The sequence below is a fragment of the Hyla sarda genome, chromosome 2 (assembly GCF_029499605.1).
Source record: "Hyla sarda isolate aHylSar1 chromosome 2, aHylSar1.hap1, whole genome shotgun sequence".
NCBI classification, from domain to species: domain Eukaryota; kingdom Metazoa; phylum Chordata; class Amphibia; order Anura; family Hylidae; genus Hyla; species Hyla sarda.
The window spans coordinates 189874838-189900831 of NC_079190.1; the positions used below are offsets into that span (position 1 = coordinate 189874838).

Below are 25994 nucleotides of genomic sequence, written 5' to 3' on the forward strand. Positions count from 1 at the left end.
GAAGGAAATAGCAAGATATTGGATATACTAAGCATGGCCAGGAGGTAAGGCACATAACTACTGTAAAAGGTGTCATAGAGAATCATCACCTGGGTGTATTGTGTCTTGCTATATGCTAACAGATCCAGGCATGTATGTGCACTATCAAATGAGCATTACATATGATCTCCATTTGCCTTTTGTTATCCTTCATTCATTAAATTACTACATTACCCACTATGCCTAGCAATGTTTGAGCCCTTCTTTTATGGTGCTTTTTAATGAAACAGGACCCCAACATAAGAGATAACCTGATCACAGAGCTATTACATTTAAATCACTTTTTGCTAAAGAAAATATTAGAATATTTAAGTCAAAAAGGAATTCAGTTGCAAAAAAAAAAAAAAGTTATAAAGTTTGTTTTTTAAACCTGCATTTGGTATTCTTTTTAGATCAAGATGATTTTAGTGCTCTCACTGCTGTTATTAAGCCCACAGGTGTCCCCCTCCATGTTGCACAGATCCCCCCCCCCCCCCACCGCCCTTATTCCATTTCAGGGAGTGGAACCAGAGCTGAGCTGTTTGCCAGTAGTACACCTACAGTTATATCCTTCCTTCTCTGGCCAATCACAGTGTGGCACACTGACTGAGGTATAGATCCTGTGCATGATGCCCAAGATTTGTGGCAGCCACAGGGATTTACAGATTATGGTACGTGACTTGGGGTGGTTAGATGTACACTGCTCAAAAAAATAAAGGGAACACTTAAACAACACAATGTAACTCCAAGTCAATGACACTTCTGTGAAAATCACACTGTCCACTCAGGAAGCAAAACTGATTGACAATCAATTTCACATGCTGTTGTGCAAATGGAACAGACAACAGGTGGAAAATATAGGCAATTAGCAAGACACCCCCAATAAAGGAGTAGTTCTGCAGGTGGTTACCAAAGACCACTTCTCAGTTCCTTTGCTTCTCAGCTGATGTTTTGGTCCCTTTTGAATGCTGGCGGTGCTTTCACTATAGTGTTAGCATGAGACGGAGTCTACAACCCACACAAGTGGCTCAGGTAGTGGAGCTCATCGATGATGGCACATCAATGCGAGTTGTGGCAAGAAGGTTTGCTGTGTCTATCAGGGTAGCTTCCAGAGCATGGAGGCGCTACCAGGATACAGGCCAGTACATCAGGAGACGTGGAGGAGGCATAGGAGGGCAACAACCCAGCAGCAGGACCGCTACCTCTGCCTTTGTGCAAGGAGGAGCAGGAGGAGCACTGCCAGAGCCTTGCAAAATGACCTCCAGCAGACCACAAATGTGCATGTGTGTAATCAAACGGTCAGAAACAGACTCCATGAGGGTGGTATGAGGGACCGACTTCCACAAATGGGGGATAGGCTTACACCCCAGGACGTTTGGCCTTTTCCAGAGAACACCAAGATTGGCATGTTCGCCACTGGCGCCCTGCGCTCTTCACAGATGAAAGCAGGTTCACACTGAACACATGTGACAGACTGTGGAGAATGTTTTGCTCCCTGCAACATCCTCCAGCATGACCAGTTTGGCGGTGGGTCAGTAATGGTGTGGGCTGGCATTTCTTTGGGGGGCCGCACAGCCCTCCATGTGCTTGCCAGAAGTAACCTGACTGCCATTAGGTACCGAGATGAGATCCTCAGACCCCTGGTGAGACCATATGCTTAATTTTTTTGAGCAGTGTATCACTTCCTAATGACAGGGCAGTGTTAACCTACACAATCCAAGGATACGACAGCTTCTCCTGGGCCAGGCGCGGAATATTAAATACACCAATGCCGGGTTATGGATAACTGTCTCTTTACTGAGTATAGAGGTAGCAGGTTTTTTACAATGTGTTCAATAGAAATTAGAAACAAGGCTGCACTCATCATAACTTCATAGCGTGCTTTATTTTTCCATCACTGAACAATACAGGGTTGCGCGTACCAAGTGCAGGTGCGTGTAAGAGCGACACGTGTTTCACGCTAGTCGCGCATCTTCTGGCTCTTCTGGCTCTTCAGGTTTTTCACAATACAGAAGTTTGTGAAGTGAGATGGGAAGAGTGGAACCCGGGGAGCCTATTGCTTTGTTGGGAGTTGTAGGGGCTATTGAATGCAGCCTGAAGATAAGTGGCAGCACACGCTGATTGTAAGCTTTAGCTTGACAGACTGACTGAAGTAGAGATTTTCCCCAAAAAGATTTTGCTTACTGCCAGACTTTGACAATTCACCTGCGCACCATGGTCTTTTCCTGATATTTTGCGTGGCTGTGGAATTTAGTAGACTTCATCTCCCATAGGCTTCTCCTCAGCTTGCTAGCTGGAACACACTCTCCTCCTACACTCTCCATCCAGCTCTCTCTTACAACTCTAACTCAAAACTGAACTCCCCCCCCACCACTACATTAAGGACTAGGTTTGGGGGTCTCCTATTGGTGCGTCAGGGTCCCCTGGTCACTCTGCCTTGACCCCTTAAAGGTGTAGAGAATATATTAACACATAACATGACACAGCAATAAATTACATTATTACAGGTTAGACAATAGAGCAGTGGGCCCAACATATAGCCAACAGGGATGCCCGAGGCAATCTTTAACCCACATGAACGCCTTTGGTGCTGGGACACCACAACAGCACAACACCTAGCACACCATAGTGCCGGTGAGAGTACACTGGACTGAACAGGCTGGCACTGTACTGGGGGATGATTTACAGTATGCTACTATAGATCCCATGTGGAAACTGAAGAGGTTTTTGATGCATTGACTCTTTAAAGTGCTATGTGAACAGAAATGAAGGAAACAGCAGCATATTAAGGAAAATGTTAAACTCTGTATTGAACTGATTCTGCTGAGATGAGAGGAAAACCTTGCTTAACCCTTTAGGAACAGTGATAATCTTCTGGAAAATGGAAACAGGCTTATAAGTTGCAGGTACACAGCCCAGGCTCTCCCTTTGTTTCCCCGCCCCCCCCATATGGTATGTTCTGTCATGGTCTCTGTGTTTCTAGAGATGGACTGAGACTAACAACAGGCAATGAACAGCAGATCAGATTGCAGAGAAGTGAGAAACCTAGTTGCCAAGGTTTTTGAGTTTTTTTTCTGGGGTAAGGAATAATTTTTTGTAAATAAAGTGATATGCACATATGCTCACATTAGGGTGGGAGTTTTTTGAAACAGTAAAGACCATTTAAGGCTACAGACCAAGTTCATTTTTACAGTCCACCTGGGGACCATCAAAATGTTAATAATGCTATGGGTTTACAATGTTATACAACTATTTATATAAAATCATTCTTTAAATAAACTGTAAAGTGTTTACTGTTTAATTTTTCTGTTCAAAAGTTTCATGTTTGTGCTGAATTATGCTTAACAAATATAAAACCCTGCAAGAATGTTGTAATATTTTTTGGACAAATGTAACAGAAAAGCCAAATAGTCACTTAATTGACCCGGATCATCAAACATTGTATATGACAGAAGCGGTTATTTTCTGCAGCATCCACTGATGATAACATGTTTGGGTGCCAGCATTCCAGAGGAACATGAATCAGAACTGCTAGCTTGGCCTTAAAAGTCTTAAAACAAATTAAACAAAAAACTGAGGCTACAAACTATATACCATGCATCATAGCAGCTGGATTGTCGTAGGACCTTCACTGGAATTTTAAGTTCTCCAAGAAACTCGTCTCCAAATTTTAGATTACTTGCGTTCCATAGGTCAACCCTGCAGGAAATAGGACAGGTCGTATGAGAACTGTATAATAACAAATACTGGCAAAAGGTCACATATTGGGTATGATTCTGAGGCAACTGAATGTAACGTACATACATCTGTCCATATAGACAAAGAACAAAGCTGCCACTTGATCTACTAGCAGGGCATACAAATTCTAACTAAGAAATCTCACAGACTGAACCCTGGCTGGCTTCCAGTCTTTGACATCACCACTTGCAGATAGATTTTCTCAGCTGCCAGTTGAGACACAGACAGAACGGAAGAGACTATATCAAGGTTGAATGACTAAATGACAAACGTTTCAACTCATTTATATGCTCTTTGAATGTTAATTATGAAGGTAAAAATCTGAATGACACCCAAAAATTACCTAAGAACTTCAGCCATCATTTAAAATCCATAGTCCCCCTGGAGAGAACATGAAAAAGAACCCCTCCAGAAGTAAACAAATCACAGGACATAGAGGTTCAGACTGAACTTGACCATTTTATACAAGACCATGCCAAAAAATTGATATGGTGGTTCAAACAAAGGTTCCATCCATAATATGGATAATAAACAAGATGTCAGCTAAGGTGCATTTTTTCCCCTAAGATTTAAAAGCATCGATTTCTGGCACATAAAGGTATCTTGTGAAAATATATCCCTACTGGAAATCATCAGGCTACTAAGGCTTTCAAAAACTCTAAGGGTACGTTCCCACTCTAAGGGTACGTTCCTGCGTATTTGCTGCTGAGTATTTTCTAACCCATTGACTTCAATGGGAAATAAAATATGCAGCAGCATACGCCAGGTGGGAATGCACCCTCAGGGTGCATTCCTACCTGGCGTATTTTGCTGCGTATTTGCTGCTGCGTATTTTCCTACCCATTGACTTCAATGGGAAAATAAAACACGCAGCAGCAAATATGCCAGGTGGGAACGTACCCTAAATCCACATGGATTCTCAACCTTACACTACCTTAAATGACTAGAAATTAAGAATATTTAGTCTGTCTACAACCAAAAACAATGGCCCACATTTATTAAGACTGGTGTTATGCTGACATAAACTGCACCAAGTCCATTAAACAATTCAAATCTCCAAGCATTTTTGGTGCATATTTTAAAATCAGAAAATGAAATTGTGCGCAATTTATTATTTATCGGTGACAGCAGCCATATTTTATTTTAAACTTACAAACTGGCACAAAATGTGCCTTAATGTCACTTTGCAAATTACATTTTACTCTACCCCATGTCTCCCCACAAAATTCTCTTTAATCTATTTTCATTTCTCAATAAATTTGGGAAGTTTTCTGGTCTCAAAATTAGTGAAAAATCAGTTGCTATGTCCCTATTGCCCTACCGTATCTCCATTTTGTCCACATCATCCTCTTCTATTTCAAAATGGGATTTCTTGTTGTAACTACTGGGCTTTGTCACCTAATGTGGAGAGAAAAAGATGTATACAATTTCAAATTTGCTTCAAATTTCCTGAAAATTACAATGGAATACATACGGTATGTAACTTATTTCAATGATTGAGCACTATACTTAATAATAACAATCTTTTTTCCACTCTAAGGATCTATGTATCAGTTTGTGGTGCTCAGCAAGCACGATTAGCGCCAAAATACTGTGTCTGTGTCCAATGGAGTACAGCAATTGTATTGTTCCATAAACAATATTGTAAAGTTCCATACACTGCAGGAGGAATAAAATACTGCTGCTGTTTAAAGGTATACTTGGTCTGCAACTATGTCTAGGTAGGAGTTCTGTGTCAAAGTAACATCCACATGAATACCAGGACCCAATATTTCCCCCAAAAAATTGCCCTGAATATCACATTGTCTTCTCCGGCTTGTCTTCTTCAAATAGTGCATCTTGGTGCCACTTCTTCCTAGTTACATGATACACATACACCCAACTGTTCATGTGTGGTTAAAGAAAGTGATTCAGCATGGACGGGGCGTGTCGGCTGCCACTTCACGCGGGGGTCGATACACCCTGTTCCTAGGCAGAGCTGAGGTGCCATGCAGGAGATTGCGGGGTTTTAACAGTCGGACACACGCGATCTGACACTTATCCCCTATCCTTAGGACAGTACTCCTTTAACGTTTTTAGAAATGTATGATACTCTTTAGTAGGATCGGACCATATGTGCTAGCTTTCACTCCGCATGTGCATTAATCAGCGACGGACACCTATGACTTGTTAGTGGTTTTAATGTTTTGGCTGATAGGAGACACCTTTATATCATAGTCAGGTTCAACTTTTTCAGCAATTTGTGCTACAGTAACTCTTCTGTGGGATTAGACCAGACAGACCAGGCTTTGCCATCTATGCAGACCAATAGGCTAAGGACACATGACTTGATCACCACATCACTTTTTTGTTAGGTACCAAGCACTGCATACCCAAAGAGACCTGTCATTTTGGAGAAACACACATCTCAAAAAAAAAAATTCTTACCCTAGGTATAATACTGAACTCTTTGTTTTACATTACAAGGTAAACCCCTTTAAACTGATATTCTACTGCAAATAACCTACAGCCAACAGAAACAATATGAAAGAACACGAATAGGCAAGATGTTACTTTGCAAAGATGCGAAGGAAACTCTGACACACCTTAGAGCAGGACCACAAAAAGGTTTTCTGGTAAAGGATATAAAAAAATAAATTAACCACAACTGATATTTTCCTTTTTCATGGGTGTGGTAGGTGTGGACCAAAATCCTTCTCTTGTTTTTGCAAATCAATTACAAACAGTTAAGTTATTTCTGCACGAACTTATATTTGAACATTGTAAGTAATATTGGGTGTTTGACACACTGCAGGGGATACTGCACAGTGGCCAATGAAACCAATAGGCACCCGTATAACACATTGATGTGACAAGCCCTCCACTCTAAAATGCATTATGGCTGTAGCTAAAAGAAGGGGCCCAATCAGGTGCCTTTCTACTACTTGGATAACCATTTTCCATATGTCTTACTTGTGCATATCCATTGAATAGTGTGGTCAGCACTGCTATTCCTGGCATCAGACATACGTTTAGTCCTTTTAAGTGAATAGGACTGAGCAGCAGTACCAGGCATAGCTACAATCAAATGAATGGAGTCATGCCTGGGCAAACAACTAAAGGGTTCTTCATTCACTGCTTATCTTTGTGGACATCAAAATACATTCTTAATGCTCTCCTATCAACACACAACAACTTTTTTAATCTCTGCTATGGCCAAGATGTTAAGGTGTAATTCGATGGGCATTGGCCTCTGTACAACAAATATGTAATTGAAGACCATGAATCAATGACCCATTACATAGGTGAAGTGAAAACATTCAATGTGATGGTTACAAGACTGGGTTAGAGCATCTTCAAAACAGCAAGTCTTATTGGTTGTTTCTAGTATGAAAAGTGGGCCAAGAAAGGGCAACAAGTAAACCTACAAGAGCTGGGAAATCTTGAGTCCTGGCATTCATGTGGATTTTACTTTGACAAAAAGCACCTACCTGAACATTGCTGCCTACCAAATACACCATGGCAATGGTATTCCTTAAATGGGCACATCACTGCCCCAGTGACCGCAACATTTAATTCCTAACGCTGGGTGCGGGCTGCGGGGGTCGTGACGTCACGGCCACGCCCCTTGTGATGTCACACCATGCCCCCTCAATAAGAGTCTATGGGAGGGGGCGTGACAGCCGTCATGCCCCCTCCCATATACTTACATTGAGGGGGTGTGGTGTCATAAGGGGCATGGCCGTGAAGTCACGACCCCCGCAACCAGCATTTGGAACAAAATGTTCCGGACACTGGGGCAGTGGAGTACCCCTTTAATGGAGGAGGATAATGTAAAATTGCAAAAATTCTTCAGGAATGGTTTGAGGAATAGATCAGAAACTACAGACAACGGGACACCAAAGAGAAAAGATGGAGGGGCGATAAGGGGTCCCATGGGGTTTTAATTAGAATTTGTGCGGTTTTGCATTATAACAACACAGAAACTTGATAAAGTTAGGGTTGATGTAAGAATATACAAGGGCAACTTATCCTACTGTGTTGATTTGCAGAAAAGAAAAAATCCCCAATGAGGTAATAGCTTAATACCTCATGGTAGAGGAGAGAAATAATTCCTGACTCCAAATATGGAAAACAGATTATGTCTGTAGATGAACAATCCATCTTCAAAAATGTAGCTCATGAAACCTTCAACTCAAATGATGAAATCTCATATAAAAGCCCCTATAAAACCAGAATGTAGATGTGTAAAGGGGTTAAAGGCAGAAGAAAAATACTGAATGGAGGGAGACCATTAGGAATAGTGCAGCAGCCTGTCCCAGGGGACAGACATGAAGCCGCTCCAGACACTTCTGCCCATGTCTGCTGGGTTCAGCTTGGCACATTCAAAGTTTCACCTTTCAAGAGCTGACAGTTGGCAGGACACGTGTGAGCTTCCAAACATCTGAGCATATGAGATTTCATCCCACGCCCACATAAATACCAACCTCGAAATAAAACACTTCATCAAACTGCGGGTTGTTCGTCTTCTTTCTGACTTTAGTTTTCTTTGACTCAGTTCTGTAAATGGTGAGAAAATTAAAGCAAGGACAAAAATTACTATCGGTTCTGGCATTTGGCAGGTAGCAAAACTACATTAATAGATTGGTGACCTGTAGATCTGTAATAACAGAATCCTCACTTAAGAGATCAAGGATTTTGCTTTTTAAACAAAGAAAACAAATCTGTCGCTTATCTGTGTCAGAAATCTACAGGTCATATCTTTAAATTTCTGGTGTAGATTTCCATTCCGAATGCTACTGGTTTTGGATGCAGATTAGCCCTATAAAAGGGTTAATCCATATCCTGAAAAGCCAATGCAGTTTCTGCACAAAAATAAAGCACATTTTCTAAATTGACATTAATGATAGTGGCATGCATGTGGATTTCAGCACACATTCTGTGCCACCATTTACATGAAATTCTGTCATGTAATTGGGGCCTTAGTGCTCCCCCCAATGCTCCAGTTCTGACACTTCCTCTCCCGTTAGTCTCTATACATTTTCTTTCCTCTCAGAACATACGTGTAATCTACATCCAGTGATTGGCTGCATCTGTCACATGCTCATGTCAATATTGACCGGGAAGTACAGTGATCGGTGAAACCTGGAAGAATCGATGGGGAGGACAGAAGACCCATTTAAAACTATGACATAAGTGATTTTCTGATGCAAAAAGTAATGAACTGCCCTTATGGCCTAAAGCACAAAAAATGCCAGTATTCTTGAGGGATGCCATTTTTTCTGCAATGTGTTAATATATGCGATCATCAGTACAGAACATTGCTTTCTGTGAAGACCCAAATCCCTGCCTTACTATACAGTTAGCTACAGACAACTAAATAAAAGGAGCATCCAGGGAAAGACAAAAACACTGGAAGAGCTCCTATTCTAAATGCACCAGAATGATGTCTAAATATGCACCAAATCTATTACACAGCATGAATTATTGTCATCTGGTGCATCTTCACACCGTCTAAACATTACAGGATTAGTAAAATCTTCCCCCATGTGTTCTGTCTAGGGCAGGACATGAAGCGGTGCTTTCTCTGTTTTCAGTGGCCAAAGTGAAACCTGCAAGACTTCATAGAAAACTTCATTTTGCCGCTGATACGCCTTGTTACAATGCTCAATGAATATAGAGCTGGCTCAGGAGCGGACACCAGCCTGCAGCTGCCATTATCTGACTAGTCTGGTCCCAGCAGTTTAACACTTTGCATGCTACAACCAATAACAATTGCAGCATGCAGAGAGTGATCTGTCATGAGTCTGATCAGCACTCCCGCAACACAATGGTGGGGTGGCCATCAGTTACCATGTCAGCAAAAGGCCTTTTGAAGGCCTGCGAGATTGCCATAGGAGAGATCTTCTTGTACTGTTTGCCTGTACTTAGGCTGTACTAGAAGACTGCTGATCTGATAGTTCCCTGCCATGTAGTAGTATGGCAGTGAACTGTAAAAGCAACCTGCTTATAAAAGTCCCCTTGGTGTAATTAAAAAATTCTATAAAAATGTTTGCTAACATCACAGGAAAAAATATATAACGTCCCATTGCCCCCAAAGATACCGATAAAAAGTCATCATACAGCTCTGTAGACAAAAAAGTTAAATAAAGTTATATGGATGAAAATATGGTGCTTTTTTAGTTAAGGTAATTTTTTTTTTTTTTTTTTTTTTAACAGAAAAACATAAATTACATAAATTGGGTATTGCTGTAAATTTACTGATCTGCAGAATATCATATCAGTTTTACTGCAAAGTAAATGTTGCAAAAATAAAATCTTCTAAAACTTAAAATTAGTCATTAAAGAGTACCTGTCACCACAAAAACTTCTTTATATATTGCTATTCAATGTATTAGAAACAACTTTCTAATAACATGTGATAAACAAAAATGTATCTTTATATGTTTGGTTTTTTTACATTTAAAAACTGACTACTAGAGGTCTCCCTACATGTCCCTGTCAATCAGACAGGCGGGAGAGAGCGCTGTGCACGGCAGGCTTAATGGCTGCTTTGCCGGCCTGCAGTTCCCGACGCCCGCAGCTCCCCCCCACCCATGTGATTACATGGGCCGGCCCGCAGCTCCTGATGCTTGCAGCTCGCCCCCCTGTGATTACATGTGCCAGCCCACAGCTCCCGACATCTGCATCGACCCCCCCAAACCCCTCCGTGAATACAAGCCGGCCCACAGCCCCGGCGACACCCCAAGCCAACCCCCCCCCCCCCCGACACCACAAGCCGGCCTGCAGCAAGGAAGAAGGGCAGAAGTAAGCCCAGGTAGGCTTCAGCTGACATCGCACATGCCGGGCCTCTCCCCCTTCCTCCCTCACAGACGGCAGGGAACTGAGCAAGGAAGAAGGGACTAATAAAGGTAGGAAAAGGAGTTTAAGAAAAAAAAAAGTAGGATTAGAGTCATGAAGAGTCAGGGATAGATGGAGGGGGGGGATTAGGGACAAATCAGTTCATAATAGGTACTCTTTAAAATGCGGGGGGGGGGGGGAAGAAAAAAGAAAAAGGGGGTTCTCCATAAGAAACAACTACAATAACTAAATGTACTAATATTCTTACCTTGTTGGCCCAAGTAAAATTACAGTTGCATAAGGATCACATTGTCCATTCACAATGGGTAGTCCGCGGCATTCTAACACTCTGAAAGGAAAACATGGAGGTAGTTATCATATCATAATATAAAACGAAAAGCTTAGAACAAAGCAAATTCAGTCTTATGAATAGAGTCTCATTAAACTACTCCTTCTATGGGCTTATTTGATCACAATGTTAATCTGGATTTATTTTTAGAAAAACCTGAGTACTACCACAGCCTGAGATAGGGGGTTCTGCTAGGTTTATAACACCATATTCAACTTGCTGCAAAAACGTGTTAAAGTACAGAGCTCAATTTATATATAAACTGTGTATTATCTATACACAAAGTAGCGATAAATAGGCATTGGTTGCTGTAGTGTTAAGATTACAGAAGTTAATGCCAACATTACAAGATTAACACAAATGATTCAATAAAACCTTTAGTTTATCTTTTTAGTTTTTTTCTTTTTGTAGTGTAAAGTGTAGTGACTCAAAACACATTCTTCATGCGCACACCGCTGAATATATGCATAATTATATAAAAACAAGATAGCTTAATTTACATAGACAGAAAGGCATGTCACAAGATATGACACACGCTGGCTGCACTTGTTTTAATATTAAATTTTCAGTCCAGAGCCATTCTCCAGCCCGTTCTACACATATTGGTGTGGAAAGACTTAGCTGACGCTGGGTGGTCCAGTTGCTAAGGCAGCCGTACAATACCTAGCAAGTTTTGCACACAAGTCCCAAGTCTTTATGTCAAAATATATAAATATTATATTATATATATATATATATATATATATATATATATATATATATATATATATATATATATTATTGTATGTGTATATATATAATTTTCAAACCTGCCTTCTTTTTGTGTTACAGTTGCTTTAATCTGCATATTGTTTACTGATTGGTTTCTAGGTTTCAGACCACCTCTTTACTCTTGACACAGGGATGATGACACATGGACTGTGTCAATGAGTAAAGTGCTTGCACACAACCAGTATGTCTGAAGTGTCAATCACAGAGCAAGAGCCCTCTCTGCTGAAATCAGGAAGCGAGAGAAGACTCCGCTCCATGCAGACCTGAAAAAGGCACTAGAAAATCCCTTTAGGGTGCGTTCACACACTAGTAGCTAGCAGCAAGTTTCCCACTGCGGGAAACCCACTGCGAGTTACGCTACCATTGATTTAAATGGGTCAGTGAACAGTCCGCAATTCTGACACTATTGTGGGCTGTTTGTGGACCCATTCAAATCCATGGTAGCGTAACTCGCAGCAGGTTTCCCGCAGCATGAAACCCGCTGCTAGTAATAGCGTGTAAACTCACCCTTAAGCTATTAATTCTCAATAATATCTATTTTATAAACAGTATTGGTAAAGTACCAATTTTCCACCTCCTAGCAGCTTGGAGATCATGAATTTGGAACAAAAGTCTCAGCCAAGAGTAATAAAGCATTACTTATGTGTCCATACTATAGGTTGAAGCCCTGACCTTACCACAAATCTGATCACCCAAACTGAAAGCATTATAGGGGTCTGCAATATTTTAGCTAAGGTCATTAGACCTGTGCCTAGCTGGGACTTGTGTCCACAATATGGACACAGAAATGCGGCTGTATTCCATTTGTGTGCCGCTGATCTTACTGTCACCTAAGCAAATCATTTCCATTCAGGGCTGTTATTTTATCAAAACAACTCCTATACATTATAAGCCACATATATAAATGAAAAAAAACAAACAAACAAAAAAAAAAAAGCTTTAACAGCAATCATTGAAAACATACGGAGATCACATGCAAGGTTTGTTTTGGCAATTAACAGTGGGAAAAAAGTCTGAGAAAAGTTCTCGTCATGCTTCAAAAAGCTGACGACAATTATAGGCTACGTGGGGAAGAACAAAAGCTTCTATGACAGGACGGAAATTAGAGATGCCATCTTATGACCATACAATATACTTTTAATTTGCCTGTAGATGGTTCCCTTTTTACTTGTGCTAAGCTTGGGGATTGTAAAAAGAACACCACGTTTGCTTTTGTTTTCATAGAGTAAAATATGCCTATGCCTCTACAGCCATTACAGGTAACAAAAGATGGTTTATTTTTTATTCCACATGGAACCAAAGCCTACAGTGCATCCAGTAGAAGAAGTGGCATATATAAATCTGTGATGTGAAGAGAACTTCACATCACAGAGGAGTACAGTGTCTGGCAAGGATTGCGGAGAAGTGCGGCTGGCCCCCGACTTCTATAGATTATACAGGAGGATTGCAACAGGTGTCAAGAGTGACACCTGCTGTGATCTGTCTATTAATGCAGGTACTACAGCACCTAGCATGGAACAGTCTGTTCCATGCTGGGAGTAGTAGTAGTAGTACCTAAATAAGGTCGGAAATATACAGAATAAGGTTTAAAAGTTGTAAAGTTGTAAAATAAATAAATGTCATTCCCTACAATGTTTCCATCCCTACTGTATTTAAAAAAAAATTTTGTTGCCTACGAAATTTTATAAATACAGCGAACTCCATCCCTTTTCTGGATCGTTAAAGTAAAAAAAAGAACAAAATTTGTCCGCAAAAATGCTAATGTTAAAACCCACATGGCTTTTTTGGGGCGTTTTTTTTTACTCCTATAGACTCCTATGGGAGAAAAACGCCAAGATTTTCCCGAAAAAACGCTAAAGTCTGAACATGCTACGATTTTGAAAATCTGCCAAGGAGCAGGAAAACGCCAAAGACGAGTGAAAAAAAAAAACGCCAAAAGGATTTAAAAAAAAAAAAAAAAAAACCACACCAAACTGAAAAACGGCAAGTTGATATGACATTTTGCAGTTTCCTATGGACATGCAGCTAGCATTTAGCCACAGTGTTTTTTCACTGAAAAAACACTGCGTGGCAGATTTGTCATTTTTCTGGGCGCTTTTTCAGAGAAAAACCAAATGGAAACTTGGTTTACATAGAACTGCAAGGCAGATGACTTTCATATATTACAAAATTGACACACAATGTTTGTAAACTCTACAGATTTGATTATCATTTAAAGTGGTTGTCTCCCCTTTAAAAGTTCTCCTCCACAAGATAGGAGATGACTGTCTGATTGTAAGGGGTTCGCCTGCTGGCACCCCCTGTAACCTCAAGAACAGAGATTCAGACTTGCATTTCTATGTATCCGGTGCAGGAGATGGCTGAGTACAACACGACCGCTGATCAATTCTGACAGGAGACATGGGTCCCCCTATTGTTGACATCGTGGAGGGCCCAGGGTTCGGACCTCTCTGAGATCAGACTGTTTTTGCTCGTGTACGCAGTGGCGAACACATGACGGACACAGACCAGAAGTGGAACCAACAGAAAAAAACTATAATGGAAAAATTTGTATCTTTTTCTCCATTTTAGACAAACTCTTTGGTTTTGGTTAAAAAAAAGTGACCAGAATTATACCTATAAACCCAACCTTACATTGCTGGTGCAACTTTGCATTAACACTGCTGGTGCAACTTTGCAAAAAAAAAAAAAAAAAACATAAAAGATAGATCTTATGTGGTGTATTCATACAGACAAAAGTTTGCACACAGGTTTTCACCAGTCATTTAAGTTCATCTATTTAAAGCTGTTAGTCCAGCAAAGATCAGATCTATTTAGAGGGGATTATTACGGGGCATGGCAGTGGCTTTGGACCATACTGCACGTTTAGCCAAATGCTCATTATCGCAGTGCATAAGGCAATAAACAAACAAAACAAAACTGTTCAGTACATCAAAAATAAATGATATAAATATGCATATGCACTCTACTAGGACTGTAATGTAAATGCAAACACACAACATTTACAGTGTTTTGCTTCAATTTTTAAGATATATGTAGACTGAACATTCTTTTAAATTGCATTATCTATATATTTATTGTATATTTCAAGCACGAAAACCCACAGGTCATCTCATAGTAAGATTTTGTACATATCATATCCATGAATATTTGCGGATTTCACGCTAGGAGATTACTTGGGAATATTTGTGTGTGAAATCATCAGCGAGTACGAAACATGTGAACATACCGTACATGAAATAGAGGTTCTTAGTGCAGATTGTGTGTGTATCATCCAACCACAGGGTGCTTGCACACCACGTTTTCACTGTACGGGTGCCGGATCCGGCTGGGGGAGGGGAAAACCGTGCGCTCCCGTACCCCAGCCGGACGGGCGTCCTAATCCATTGACTTTAATGAGCCGAACGGAGTCACGGTTTTACTCCGATCGGCTCATTTTTGATCCGTATCCGGTGTTCTGACCGGAACTCAAAACGTAGTACACTACGTTTTGAGGTCTGGACAGAAAACTGGATAAAAGTCAAAAATGAGCCGACCGGAGTAAAACGATGACTCCGGTCAGCTCATTAAAGTCAATTAGTGCATCGGTCCACCTGGGGTACGGGAGCGCATGGTTTTCCCCTCCCCCCGCCAGATACGGCACCCGTAGAGTGAAAACGTGGTGTGCATGCACCCTAAAGCGACCTCATCAGGATGGACCCTTTATTGCATTGTTCTCTCCTGGGACAAAGCATCTCAAATAAATACAGGGTTTGTGAGATCTAACTAGGAAGATATATTGGGAAATGCAAGAAGTCCTACCTATATAATAGGTGGGTTAATGGGAATTTTTTGTAAACCTGCACAGTCATAGTGCTGAAATGAAGAGCAGAAAAACAATAAGCGAGGCACGTCTTGAGATGAAATACGCCAGTTTGTACAGTCACACACAATACTGGGCTGAATAATAGGTAGTGAACTGTGAATACAAGTGATTCATATCTGCTCATTCTACGTCACCTCTCATTCACTGTCTTAGGATCTGAGCTATTAGGCTGGAGCTGTCATTAAGGACCCTCAGGAGAAATCAGGAACTGTGTAGGATTTAAACATCAAACTGCTAGAAGAATAAGTAATTTGGGATGTGTGGAGCACGAAGCAGCAGGTACCTTACATCAATCTCTGGATGAATCACCAGTCTATGCAAGCTGTGCTTCATACAAACAGAAATGAATAGAAATGGAAACCAGAACAAAACATGGAGAATTGGAAGTGAAACCAGATGTATTGAATGTACAATTAATTATGTTAATTAAAGCTGTACCAGCCTTGTCACCAAAGTGTTCCCTCTGCTACCCTGTCATTCTGAGTTATGAACACTACCATTCAAGTACGTGTGAATACAAAAAAATTAATCTAAAAATTCTAGAACAATGGAGCGAACACCGTTCCCCACAAAAATCACAAATGAAAGAAAGAGAAATGTACGGCAGTAATAGAGAGTTACTCAGACTTTCCCTGCCTCCTTTCATGGAACTGTACTGGCTACCACTAACTCCATCCCATTCTCCTCTCATGGCCTCATGAAAATATTGCAACCAACATATCAAAACGAGTGCAGATAATAGTTCACATTTTGAAACAATGTAAACCATCAAGATTCACAAGAAAAAAAAAAAAAAAAATAAAAAAACTTTAGGTAGGATTTAGATAAACCTTTTTGAGGTTTGGTTCTGGGTACAGATCTCTACATCTTCTAAATTCGATATACCAGACCACGATGTGTTGTTTAAGACTAGTTATTGGTATAGAAACTACATGTGAGTAATCGCACATATTTCTTTTAGTCAGGAGATGAGCTGCTGCTAGACATCCCTGGAAAAGGCTTATCTCCCAAGGAGGTAGTGAAAACAAAGGAGCTGACATGCTGAACACTCAGCATGACCAAGACGTCTGTGGACAGACTGTTGACTCATTCCATTTATATCAGTGTATTCATCCATACATTGAGACACTAAGGGAGAAGGAATAATGAAAAAAGAAGAGCTGTAGCAATATAGCAACAGAGGGCCATAACGTCAACAACTGGACCAACAGTTATACCTTGTTTTACTCCTGTTCACACACAATATAACCCTAGTGTCAGTTTCCCTTTAAAGGAATAAATACAAAGAAAAGGTGTATTAACCCTAAACCAGTCACATCTAATGTATTAATGCATTTCGTCTGAATCTTTCCGAAAAAATACCGTATATAAAATACGAACACTGTTTTTACAGTGTGTGAACACGGCTCAAAGAATTACGAGTCTAACGTATGTACTTTATTTTTGGCACCATCTTGTTCAGAATGCTGTGGCAGCCATGGCAGGGTCTCCTGGTTTGGTATGGGGCCTGTAGTAGTTCAGTGGGCCTGGTATGGATATTCGTTTTTGGGTCTGTATTTATTTAGCAGTCTAGTCTGAAATAATTTTAGGGTCTGGTCAGGGGTTTAATAGCTCCATTTCCACTACTTCACATTAGAGGTATTTGTTAGTATGTGTGTACCTTTATTTGTGGTTCCCCATCCCAAAATTTTGTTCCTGGTAGCAGCAAGGGTGCAGAAGAGCAACCAGTTAGCAGACGTGGATAAGGGCATCCCAGTGTGGACTGTGATATAGAGAGAAAAGGCCTGAAAAGACTGGCTTCGGCACTGTACACCCACGTCTCTCCTCCACAGCCACCAGTGAAGAAGGATGGACCATGGCTACAGCTGCCGACTGACAAGCAGGACAGTAAGACACTAGAAAACTGCCTGGGTTGGCAACCACAGGCAACTCAAAAACTCCCCCGGCAGTTAAATTGTTGGGTCAATCCCTCAATTTGATCACGATATCATAGATTGTGACTGTAAATGTTGATTTGCAGTCACATATTGCTTTTTTACATTTGTCAGGTACATTAAGAGAGACTTGTGGAATTACTCCTTTAGCATCAAAAGGGACAGGTAGTTCCGCTTGGGAGAGCGATAAGAGAACTGAAGACAGGTGACAAAAATATACATGCCTCAGGATGGCGTGTGGTTCAGCCTCAAAGACCCACTAGGGAACAGAAAGTGTCAAGTTTAAGGACTGTTAGATCAAAGCATTGCACTTTAATATCACCTGTCTATTTAAGGAAAGATAACGTGGTCATGGTAGGGGGACTTGAAATTAAGATAATAAAATGATGTCCAGGATTATAAAAAAGGAAATAAAATTCAAGAGAGTTTCTAAAAGCGTTTAATTCCCAATTTGAACCCTCCATGTTTTCTCATATACTACAGTAACATACATAACTGACTTTCTCATGTCAATTAAAATTATGTATTTGGCACATATGTTTCTGCAAATATCAAAAAGGCAGAGATGTGATTTTCCTTACCGGACTGCGAGCTTGTGACAGATGACACCAGTGTCTGTGATAACTTCACTCAGCCTGAGCTCCAAGTGAACCTTCCCCTGAAATACAAAGAAAATAGTTACATGTGAGAGGTAAAGACATTTGGGGGGATTTATCAGAGCTGTCTATGTCCCGCATCAATATAGACCAAACTACAGAGCGTTAGGCTGGTCTATCGTGCGCTTAATTTATGAAAAGTCACACGGTGATGATAAATTCTGCGCACGGACTTCGGGATCTATGCTTTAGACCGTATTTAAACCTGCTTCAGTATGGTCTGATATTTCAGCGTACTTTTGGCCGATGCGACTTTTCGACGAAAAGTCGCTATTGATAAATTCAGCAACAATGCAATTTAACATCTAAAACAGACTAGAATGCATCATGTTCTAAAAATCTTCTAAACCAAAAGTTGTCTAGGCATGTTCCAGAAAAACGATGGACACCAGACAAAAACCTGGCAACCCCTATTAAAGTCATCAAGGTCTGTTGGGCACAGTCACACAGTGGACAGTTTGGCTCCATTTTCTGGCTTCCAAAGGGAATCTGTGATGAAGGTCCCAAACGGAACCCCAACACAGTTGTGAACCTAGCCTAAGCAGTCAGGCATCTATAAAAGCTAGATGATAACACCTATAGAATAAGAATAACAGGTATATTGGTTTTCACCATCTGTCTCAAATACTGAGTAAATTAGGAGACCGCTTAAGAAAGTTCACAGCATCCTGACAAAAGATGACTCAATGGCATACACAACAGTTTAGGGCAATCCCTAAGTCAGCAGTGGGGTACAACAGGGATGTGTTAGGCTCAGTTCTTTTTAATCTGTTTAATAATGACCTCCTGGATGGAACTAAAAGTAAAGAGTGGTTTAGGCAAAAATCTTAATTTTAATGATGATAAATGAAAAATGATGAACCTAGGCTAAAGTAATCATATAGCTTATGTATTCTGCTTACACGTAAAATAGTGAGCAGTACCCAATGTTAAGCAGCAGCTGCTACCTGTGATCACAGCGTAATATTACTCCTCTATAGATCAGTTTTAAGATTTCCTCTGAAATACGGGAAACAGTTTAGGGCTCCACAACGTAAAAAGGATATAAGAGTGATGGGATGGGAAGGATTACTTAATGATATGGGAGGTTTCCTAATGAGAATAAGAGAAAATCTGGTTTGTTTAGGACGGAAAAAAAAAAAAAATCACCTTTGAAGTCTCATTTACATGTATACGTAAACATCTGGGCAATTTAAATAACCGGCTCATGGTATATATTTTTTAAATACTTCAGAAAAGAAATGCAAATCAGACATCACTATAGGAAAGGGTTCTTTACAGTAACAGTAATCAAACTATGCATTGTGCCACCTTAGTACATAATAATGGTAGATCCAATGTCCGCATTTAACAAAAAGGGATAGATGCTCCTCTAATTTAAAAAAAAAAATGGCCTTTGATGCAGTCTATCCTGTGGGTTCAAATGCCCAGTGAGAATTTGTGAAATGTTCCCTGCATCATCTGTTTCCTGTTGCCATTGCCAGGGTAATGTCCAAACCAGGTACACAAATCACTACAGTGGCTACACCCCGATGGGGGGAAGCGAATGGGCATTGCCAGAGGCATGTACTTACAAATATGGTGGGATTTCCCCTAATCTCTTCTTTCTGGGCTTCTGTATATAATTTGTATAGCATAGTCTGCTGTGATGCTCCTTCCTTGACACCAAAGTTGTCTCTGCTTACTTTGGCCCCAGGCTCCTCTGTGCAGGCTAAGAAGGGTCTATTACGTCACTTTCTCAGGGCTGCGAGAGTTGTTACACCTAAACATTGGAAATCCTTTGACCCCCTTCAAAGGTGGAGTTTGTTGAGACTCAAAAATCTAAGTAGGATAGAGAAATAGGTGGCGGTTCATATGGGTCGTCCTAAATCTGTCTTGAGCACAAGGTTCTCCTGGAATTTATTTTGTAAGTCTTCCGAGTTTCTTAGATGGGTCTCTTGACTCCTTCCCTAAAGCACTGTCCTATAAGAAGTCGTTGTTGCCCATGTCTTTCATGTAGAGGTCTAGCCAGTTTCCAATAAATGCTTCCTGCCCCTTTTCCCCTCTCCTTGAATTTTCCCTCTTTTGTTTGTCTATGCATTTTAACTTTTTCTTCAACTTTGGTCTTTTTATTTCTTTTTATCTGTCCCTTTCCTATAAGGTGAGAATCTTCTTACCTTACCTGTCACTTGAAAGATGTAAGGATGCTGTCCCCAGCGTCCTTTCCTCTGCCTTGTAATCCACTACCAAATGCTGTGGTTATTCCAACTTTGTTATTTTATTGTTATGATTGATTGGGCTGCTTTTTTGTGGCATTCCAATCTGTGATGCTTTTCATTTTTTTTTTTTTGTAAATTGCTGATAAAAAAACAAAAACAATTTACCATAATATAATATAGAATAGTTAATGATGTATAATCAATTAAATAAGGTTGGACTTGATGGACATTTGTCCTTTTGAACCTTTGTAACTATGTTAAACGTGACAGAAGACTCAAGGGCAAATCCTAAACTAATCACATATTTAGAGGTCTTCCAAATGTAATTTATTCCCTATACAGTGGTCCCTCAAGTTACAATATTAATTGGTTCCAGGACGACCATTGTATGTCGAAACCATTGTATGTTGAGTCCATAACTCTATGGAAACCTGGTAATTGGTTCTGAAGCCACCAAAATGTCATCCAAAAAAAAAAAAATAATCTCCCTGTACTGTAGGGGGGCACTACCAGACAGCAGTCAGTGCATGCACTTTAGGAATACAGGGGTTTTACCAGTGAAATGTACATTCTGATTGGTCGGTTCTTCCAGCCCTTGACACATTTCACAGATTCCATAGCATTGTATGTTGAGTCTGGTTTCAAGTTACAATGGTCCAGAAAAGATCATTGTATGTTGAAACTATTGTATGTTGAGGCCATTGTAAGTTGAGGGATCACTGTATATGCCTGAATGATCAGCAGGTGATGCCACTCTAGATCAAAAGTACTTATCCATCATTATTTTTTATCTTGCAGTTTTGCTTAGTACCTTTGTTGTGATGCTGCTATGATTTTCTTAAGAACTACAGTTCCCACAATTCCTCTACCCTTGGTAATTACTTAAAGTCTTCAGACACTGGGGGTAAGGGGGAACACCAGACTGGTATGTGAAGTTTTCTATTTAAAGGGGTATTCCAGGCAAACTTTATTTATTTTTATTTTTTATATATATCAACTGGCTCCGGAAAGTTAAACAGATTTGTAAATTACTTCTATTAAAAAATCTTAATCCTTCCCATAGTTATTAGCTTCTGAAGTTGAGTTGTTATTTTCTGTCTAACTGCACAATGATGATGTCACGTCCCGGGAGCTGTGCAGTTCCTATGGGGATATGCTCCCATCGTGCACAGCTCCCGGAACATGACATCATCATTGAGCAGTTAGACCGAAAACAACAACTCAACTTCAGAAGCTAATAACTATGGGAAGGATTAAGATTTTTTAATAGAAGTAATTTACAAATCTGTTTAACTTTCCGGAGCCAGCTGATATATAAAAAAAAAAGTTGTTGCCTGGAATACCCCTTTAATGTAATGCTCAATTGGGAAAAAAATATACAAAGTTGTCGTCCTCCAAAAGGAAGAGAGTCTGCTCTCTGAGGCCCCCTACTGGAGGTAGTATTCTTGCAAGTCAATGCTCTAAACACAAGTGGGAATTATCAGTCATTATCATACCCTTGTAACTGAGTAATCTTGCATCATGTAAACCATCTGTGCATACATTATAAGAGTTGCAAAATGTTTTTAACACACAAAGCCAATTGCTGACAGCATGTCCACTATTGAAGAATACCAGCACATAAGTCTTTTATAATTAAAAGAATAAACATTACTTCATTAAGAGTATATATCATAACAAATGCATATTGTATAAAATAAATGATACAATCTGGCATGCATTAGTTATACTGTGTAATCAAATAATAAATATTACACACAGAAGACAAGACAAGACATGGATGGGCACAACAATAAGAGGATATACATGCCCTCAGAGTCATGTCAGGTTGCATTACTCATTTCCTCAGGCCTCGAATACCTCATAACCTCAGAGGTAAACATAAGGAGCTTACTTTCTGCCAACAGAGCAAACACCTTCCTTACAAACATCTTACACTTTGCCAATGTGGTAGGACATTTCCCATGTACTCTATGATGTACATAGGGGTATTGGGGGACATTTTGAGAAATTGGTCCAGACTGTGTTTTAAATTATAAGAGATCTACAAAATGAACTCAAACATACCTGTAACTGGAACATTTGTTTGCACTGAACTGCTAGGGTTCACTTATTTTTTTGGTGTTTCTCTAGCAAATTCTGTGAATCTGGCCCACATCCACACCAGAAAACCAATGGTACTTTTACAGGCAACATATAACTTTTCAGAAATGTGCCATATTGTTTGATTCATATAGCTTAAGTAAAAATATCTATTCGATAACTACATCACTGGAATGTGCACATTTTACAGACTAGCACCACATGTGCACAGCGGAATTATTCTCACAATACTACATTTAGCCAGCTACTCATTCAGACAATATATGATCTGTGAGGGCAGTAACTACCAAGGATGGGACTTCCCAAATGAAGGGTGTAACGCAATGTATTTATACAAACTAAACATTCTCTGGCCACATTTAGGAAAAATTACAGTTGATTATGAGAACCTAAAATAGACATGATGCAATAAAGATACAACTGAGAAATTATTCATTCCTGTGTGCCCAAGCACAATTTCGCTGGACCATTGGGAAAACAGGTCAGAAATTCTGTGCAGGATACGGTGCTGTAGAATTATAGTTGTGCGTCATCACTAGGGGGAGCTATTAAGCTACATGAAGACTGAATTATCTCAAAGATTCAGTAGGAGCTCTATAAATTAGTCTTCAGTTAGCAAACTTTGATGGCTTTTCTTTATTCAATGCCATGGTTAGGTAAAGAAGAGCAGGAGAGAAATGTAGAAAAATATGAATTAAGTAACTAAAGTGTTTGTTAACAGCTGAGCAGTCATTGGTTTTGTTTTGTGTTTTCTTGCTTAATTGTTGCCTGTATACATGGTGTAATTGTGTGTGGTGGGTGCTGTGAAGTAGTGCTCTTCTGCCCATGGTTGTTGGGAGCTGTTATCTGGTATGACCATGGGGAAAAGTTGCTTCCCAGCTTACAACTGGAGAGTACGTGGGCTAGTAACAGTGTGGGCTTCAGAATAACCTCACTGTGTTAGAAATATATAATGACACTTCTGTTGTGTTGACTGTCATCCTGCAGCAAGCTGCACACTGTCCGGTCGCGCTAAGGGGTACAGAGGAGCCGTTTATGGTATTTTGGTGCCACTGAGGGTGTAAAGTTAGTTAAGAATAAAGCCACTTCCATTAGAGGAACAGACTGTTTTTCATGAGACATACCTTGAAGGCTGCCTAGTGAGCCTAGCGGAGTGTCTCAAGGTAGATTTTGAGCTGACCTGGAATGGGGACTTGAATAGTCCCATCTACAGAGGAAGACAGCTTGTGACCCTGGCTGAGCATTCTGTCAGTCTTGGGAGCAGTCAGTTCTGGAAAAGTCTGTTGGAAGAGATGTCTGATTGAAGAACATAAACATAGGTAGGGGGAGCGCTAGTCCCCAACTCAAAAGAAAATTCTTGCCAGGGCCTAGGTTGATGTCTAGCTGGTCGTGGAACCAGAGTGTAATATGGTTGGTTTTATCTGTGAAAGTATGACAAAAGTTTAGAATAGGTTAGTGTTACAGGGATCATTGTGGAGTGGTCGGATTCTGGTGGTGACCCCTTTCCTACTGTGTTGACTCATTTGGGGGCAGTGCAAAGTATGCACTTTATTCATCGTTCTGAGTAATATAGCACATTGGCCATGGCCTTTAAGTGTAGCTTAGTTGCATTCAAGTTCTGAAGTGTATTAATTGCTAAAATAAAAAAAATTGAAAAATGAAATTATTTTCTGTTACTAGAAAGAGGAACACTTGGTTCACCACATCACTCTAGGCAGAGTTAGTGATGCCCTAACTACCTAGATTTTTTGATTGTTTCCAAACCTGCTCTGAAGGGCCGGAATTCATTGCTATTGGCGACATTGGCAGTTTTGTTTACATTCATCTTTATGCATGAGGCCCAGTCATCACTGATCTCCGGTATTATGTCATCAATGTAGTATTATGTAATGACTGGAATTTTCCTCTTAGGTGGAATGTAGCCAAATGCAAATCATATCCGCTGTTACATGTTTCACAGAGACAGCATAAGGGTGTATCCCATTTTGAGCAGACTGGGTTAAAATCTGCATTATTATACTCCAAACTTTCATGATAGCGTCTGGACCGCTGCCGATACTCAATTTCTGTGGGCTGTACAGGCAGAGTTAGGCAAATTTTCAATTTTATGTAGATTCTGCAACCCAGGTCACATGATTTACTTTGTCACAGCCTGCTGTAGTTCAAGGTGGAGAGTCGTCTTCTGTGTGCATTAAGCCTAATGAATCTACATGATTGAATGAATGTTGACATGATATCATCTATCATTGGTCATTTGTCACTGGTCCATAAATGCCACAGAAAAATATTGCTAAAGAGACGTAAACATTTTTACAATGGCCGACTTACTTTACTAATCGCTTCCTTTCAAGTTAGCTAAGGCAATGGATTCATGAGCATATGCTGGAAGTCATTTATGAGACAGACAATCCAGTTATAGCAGCACAGTACCTGATTAGATTCACTTATAGGCTCAAGTGCACCTTGTACATGGTAATGTGCTTGAAGTTTAATTCAGTTCCTGTGTAAACAGCATTCTTCACTGTGTCAAGTGCTGCCTGGAGCTGAACCGCACAAGTCAACATCAATTCATTTCTCTCTACCTGATTAAGGGAATCCATTACTCATCAAGGACAACCAAATTGCACAAACCCGTGCAAGCACTTTTTCTCTGCTTTTAACATTACCTGAATGGGCACATTACGACTGTGATATTCTTGTGAGGATCACCTTCACTTCGTAAGTTTATACTAAAGGCATATCAGCAGATATTTACCCCAAATTTCTTATAAACAAGTACCTTGAAGAAAATAATAAAGCAATACATAGATAAACTGAACATATAACCATATATTATAAGTTTCTAAGGTGCTGGATCCATTTCAGATCATTTCTACAAAATCGCGTCACTACTAACCTTGCAACTTAGCTGCATTGACTTCAAGCCAAGCAGTAATTTGGGACCTAACAGTTCAGACTCACCAGTCACACATTTATGGTATATCTAATGGTTATGTCGTAAATGTCTAAATTGTCAGGTTCAAAAACCATGCAATACAGAACATAATCCTGTCTGGCGGCATCATTTTCTTTGTCCAAGCTGAAGCACAGGCAGAGACAAAGTAGAGTACATGAGGCCAGGCTAGCACTTCTGTGTGCTCACTCCTGTCCAATCAGACTGCAGCAAGCATGAAACAGAGAGGAAGGGATTACAGAGCAGCCTGCTGTGACTGGATTAAGAGACCCAGCATAGAACAGACTCAACAGACTAAAAGTGAGGACGCGCCCCCTTCAAAGCACACAATGAAAAACGTGAACAAGAGAAAGAAGGTATTTTTGAAAAAAATATAGGCGCTGAAAACATATGTATATGACCAGAATTAGGAGCTAAGTTACAACATTTATTTTTGTAGGGTATGACAGGTAAACTTAAATGTAAGAAACCCCATTTGGAGGACAAGTGTGCATTGCTAGGTTACCTTTGTATTACTGATTCAGACAACATAAGCTACTAAGTGGAAGTGTTTAAGAATACTTATTTCATGCCGGAGACTGGTTGACACA

At 40.2% G+C, this 25994-nt stretch overlaps 1 protein-coding gene across 2 annotated transcripts in view; it reads right to left on the reverse strand.

The window, feature by feature from the left end:
* RASA3 (RAS p21 protein activator 3) overlaps positions 1-25994 on the reverse strand; it is a 227283-nt gene that overhangs the window by 45999 nt on the left and 155290 nt on the right. For both annotated transcript variants that reach the window (XM_056555987.1, XM_056555988.1), the window contains exons 5-9: positions 18076-18152; positions 10844-10924; positions 8223-8295; positions 5078-5154; positions 3613-3717 (exon numbers count right to left, since the gene is read on the reverse strand). In XM_056555987.1, the coding sequence (XP_056411962.1) occupies positions 3613-3717; positions 5078-5154; positions 8223-8295; positions 10844-10924; positions 18076-18152 (413 nt within the window). The remainder of the gene's footprint in view (positions 1-3612; positions 3718-5077; positions 5155-8222; positions 8296-10843; positions 10925-18075; positions 18153-25994) is intronic.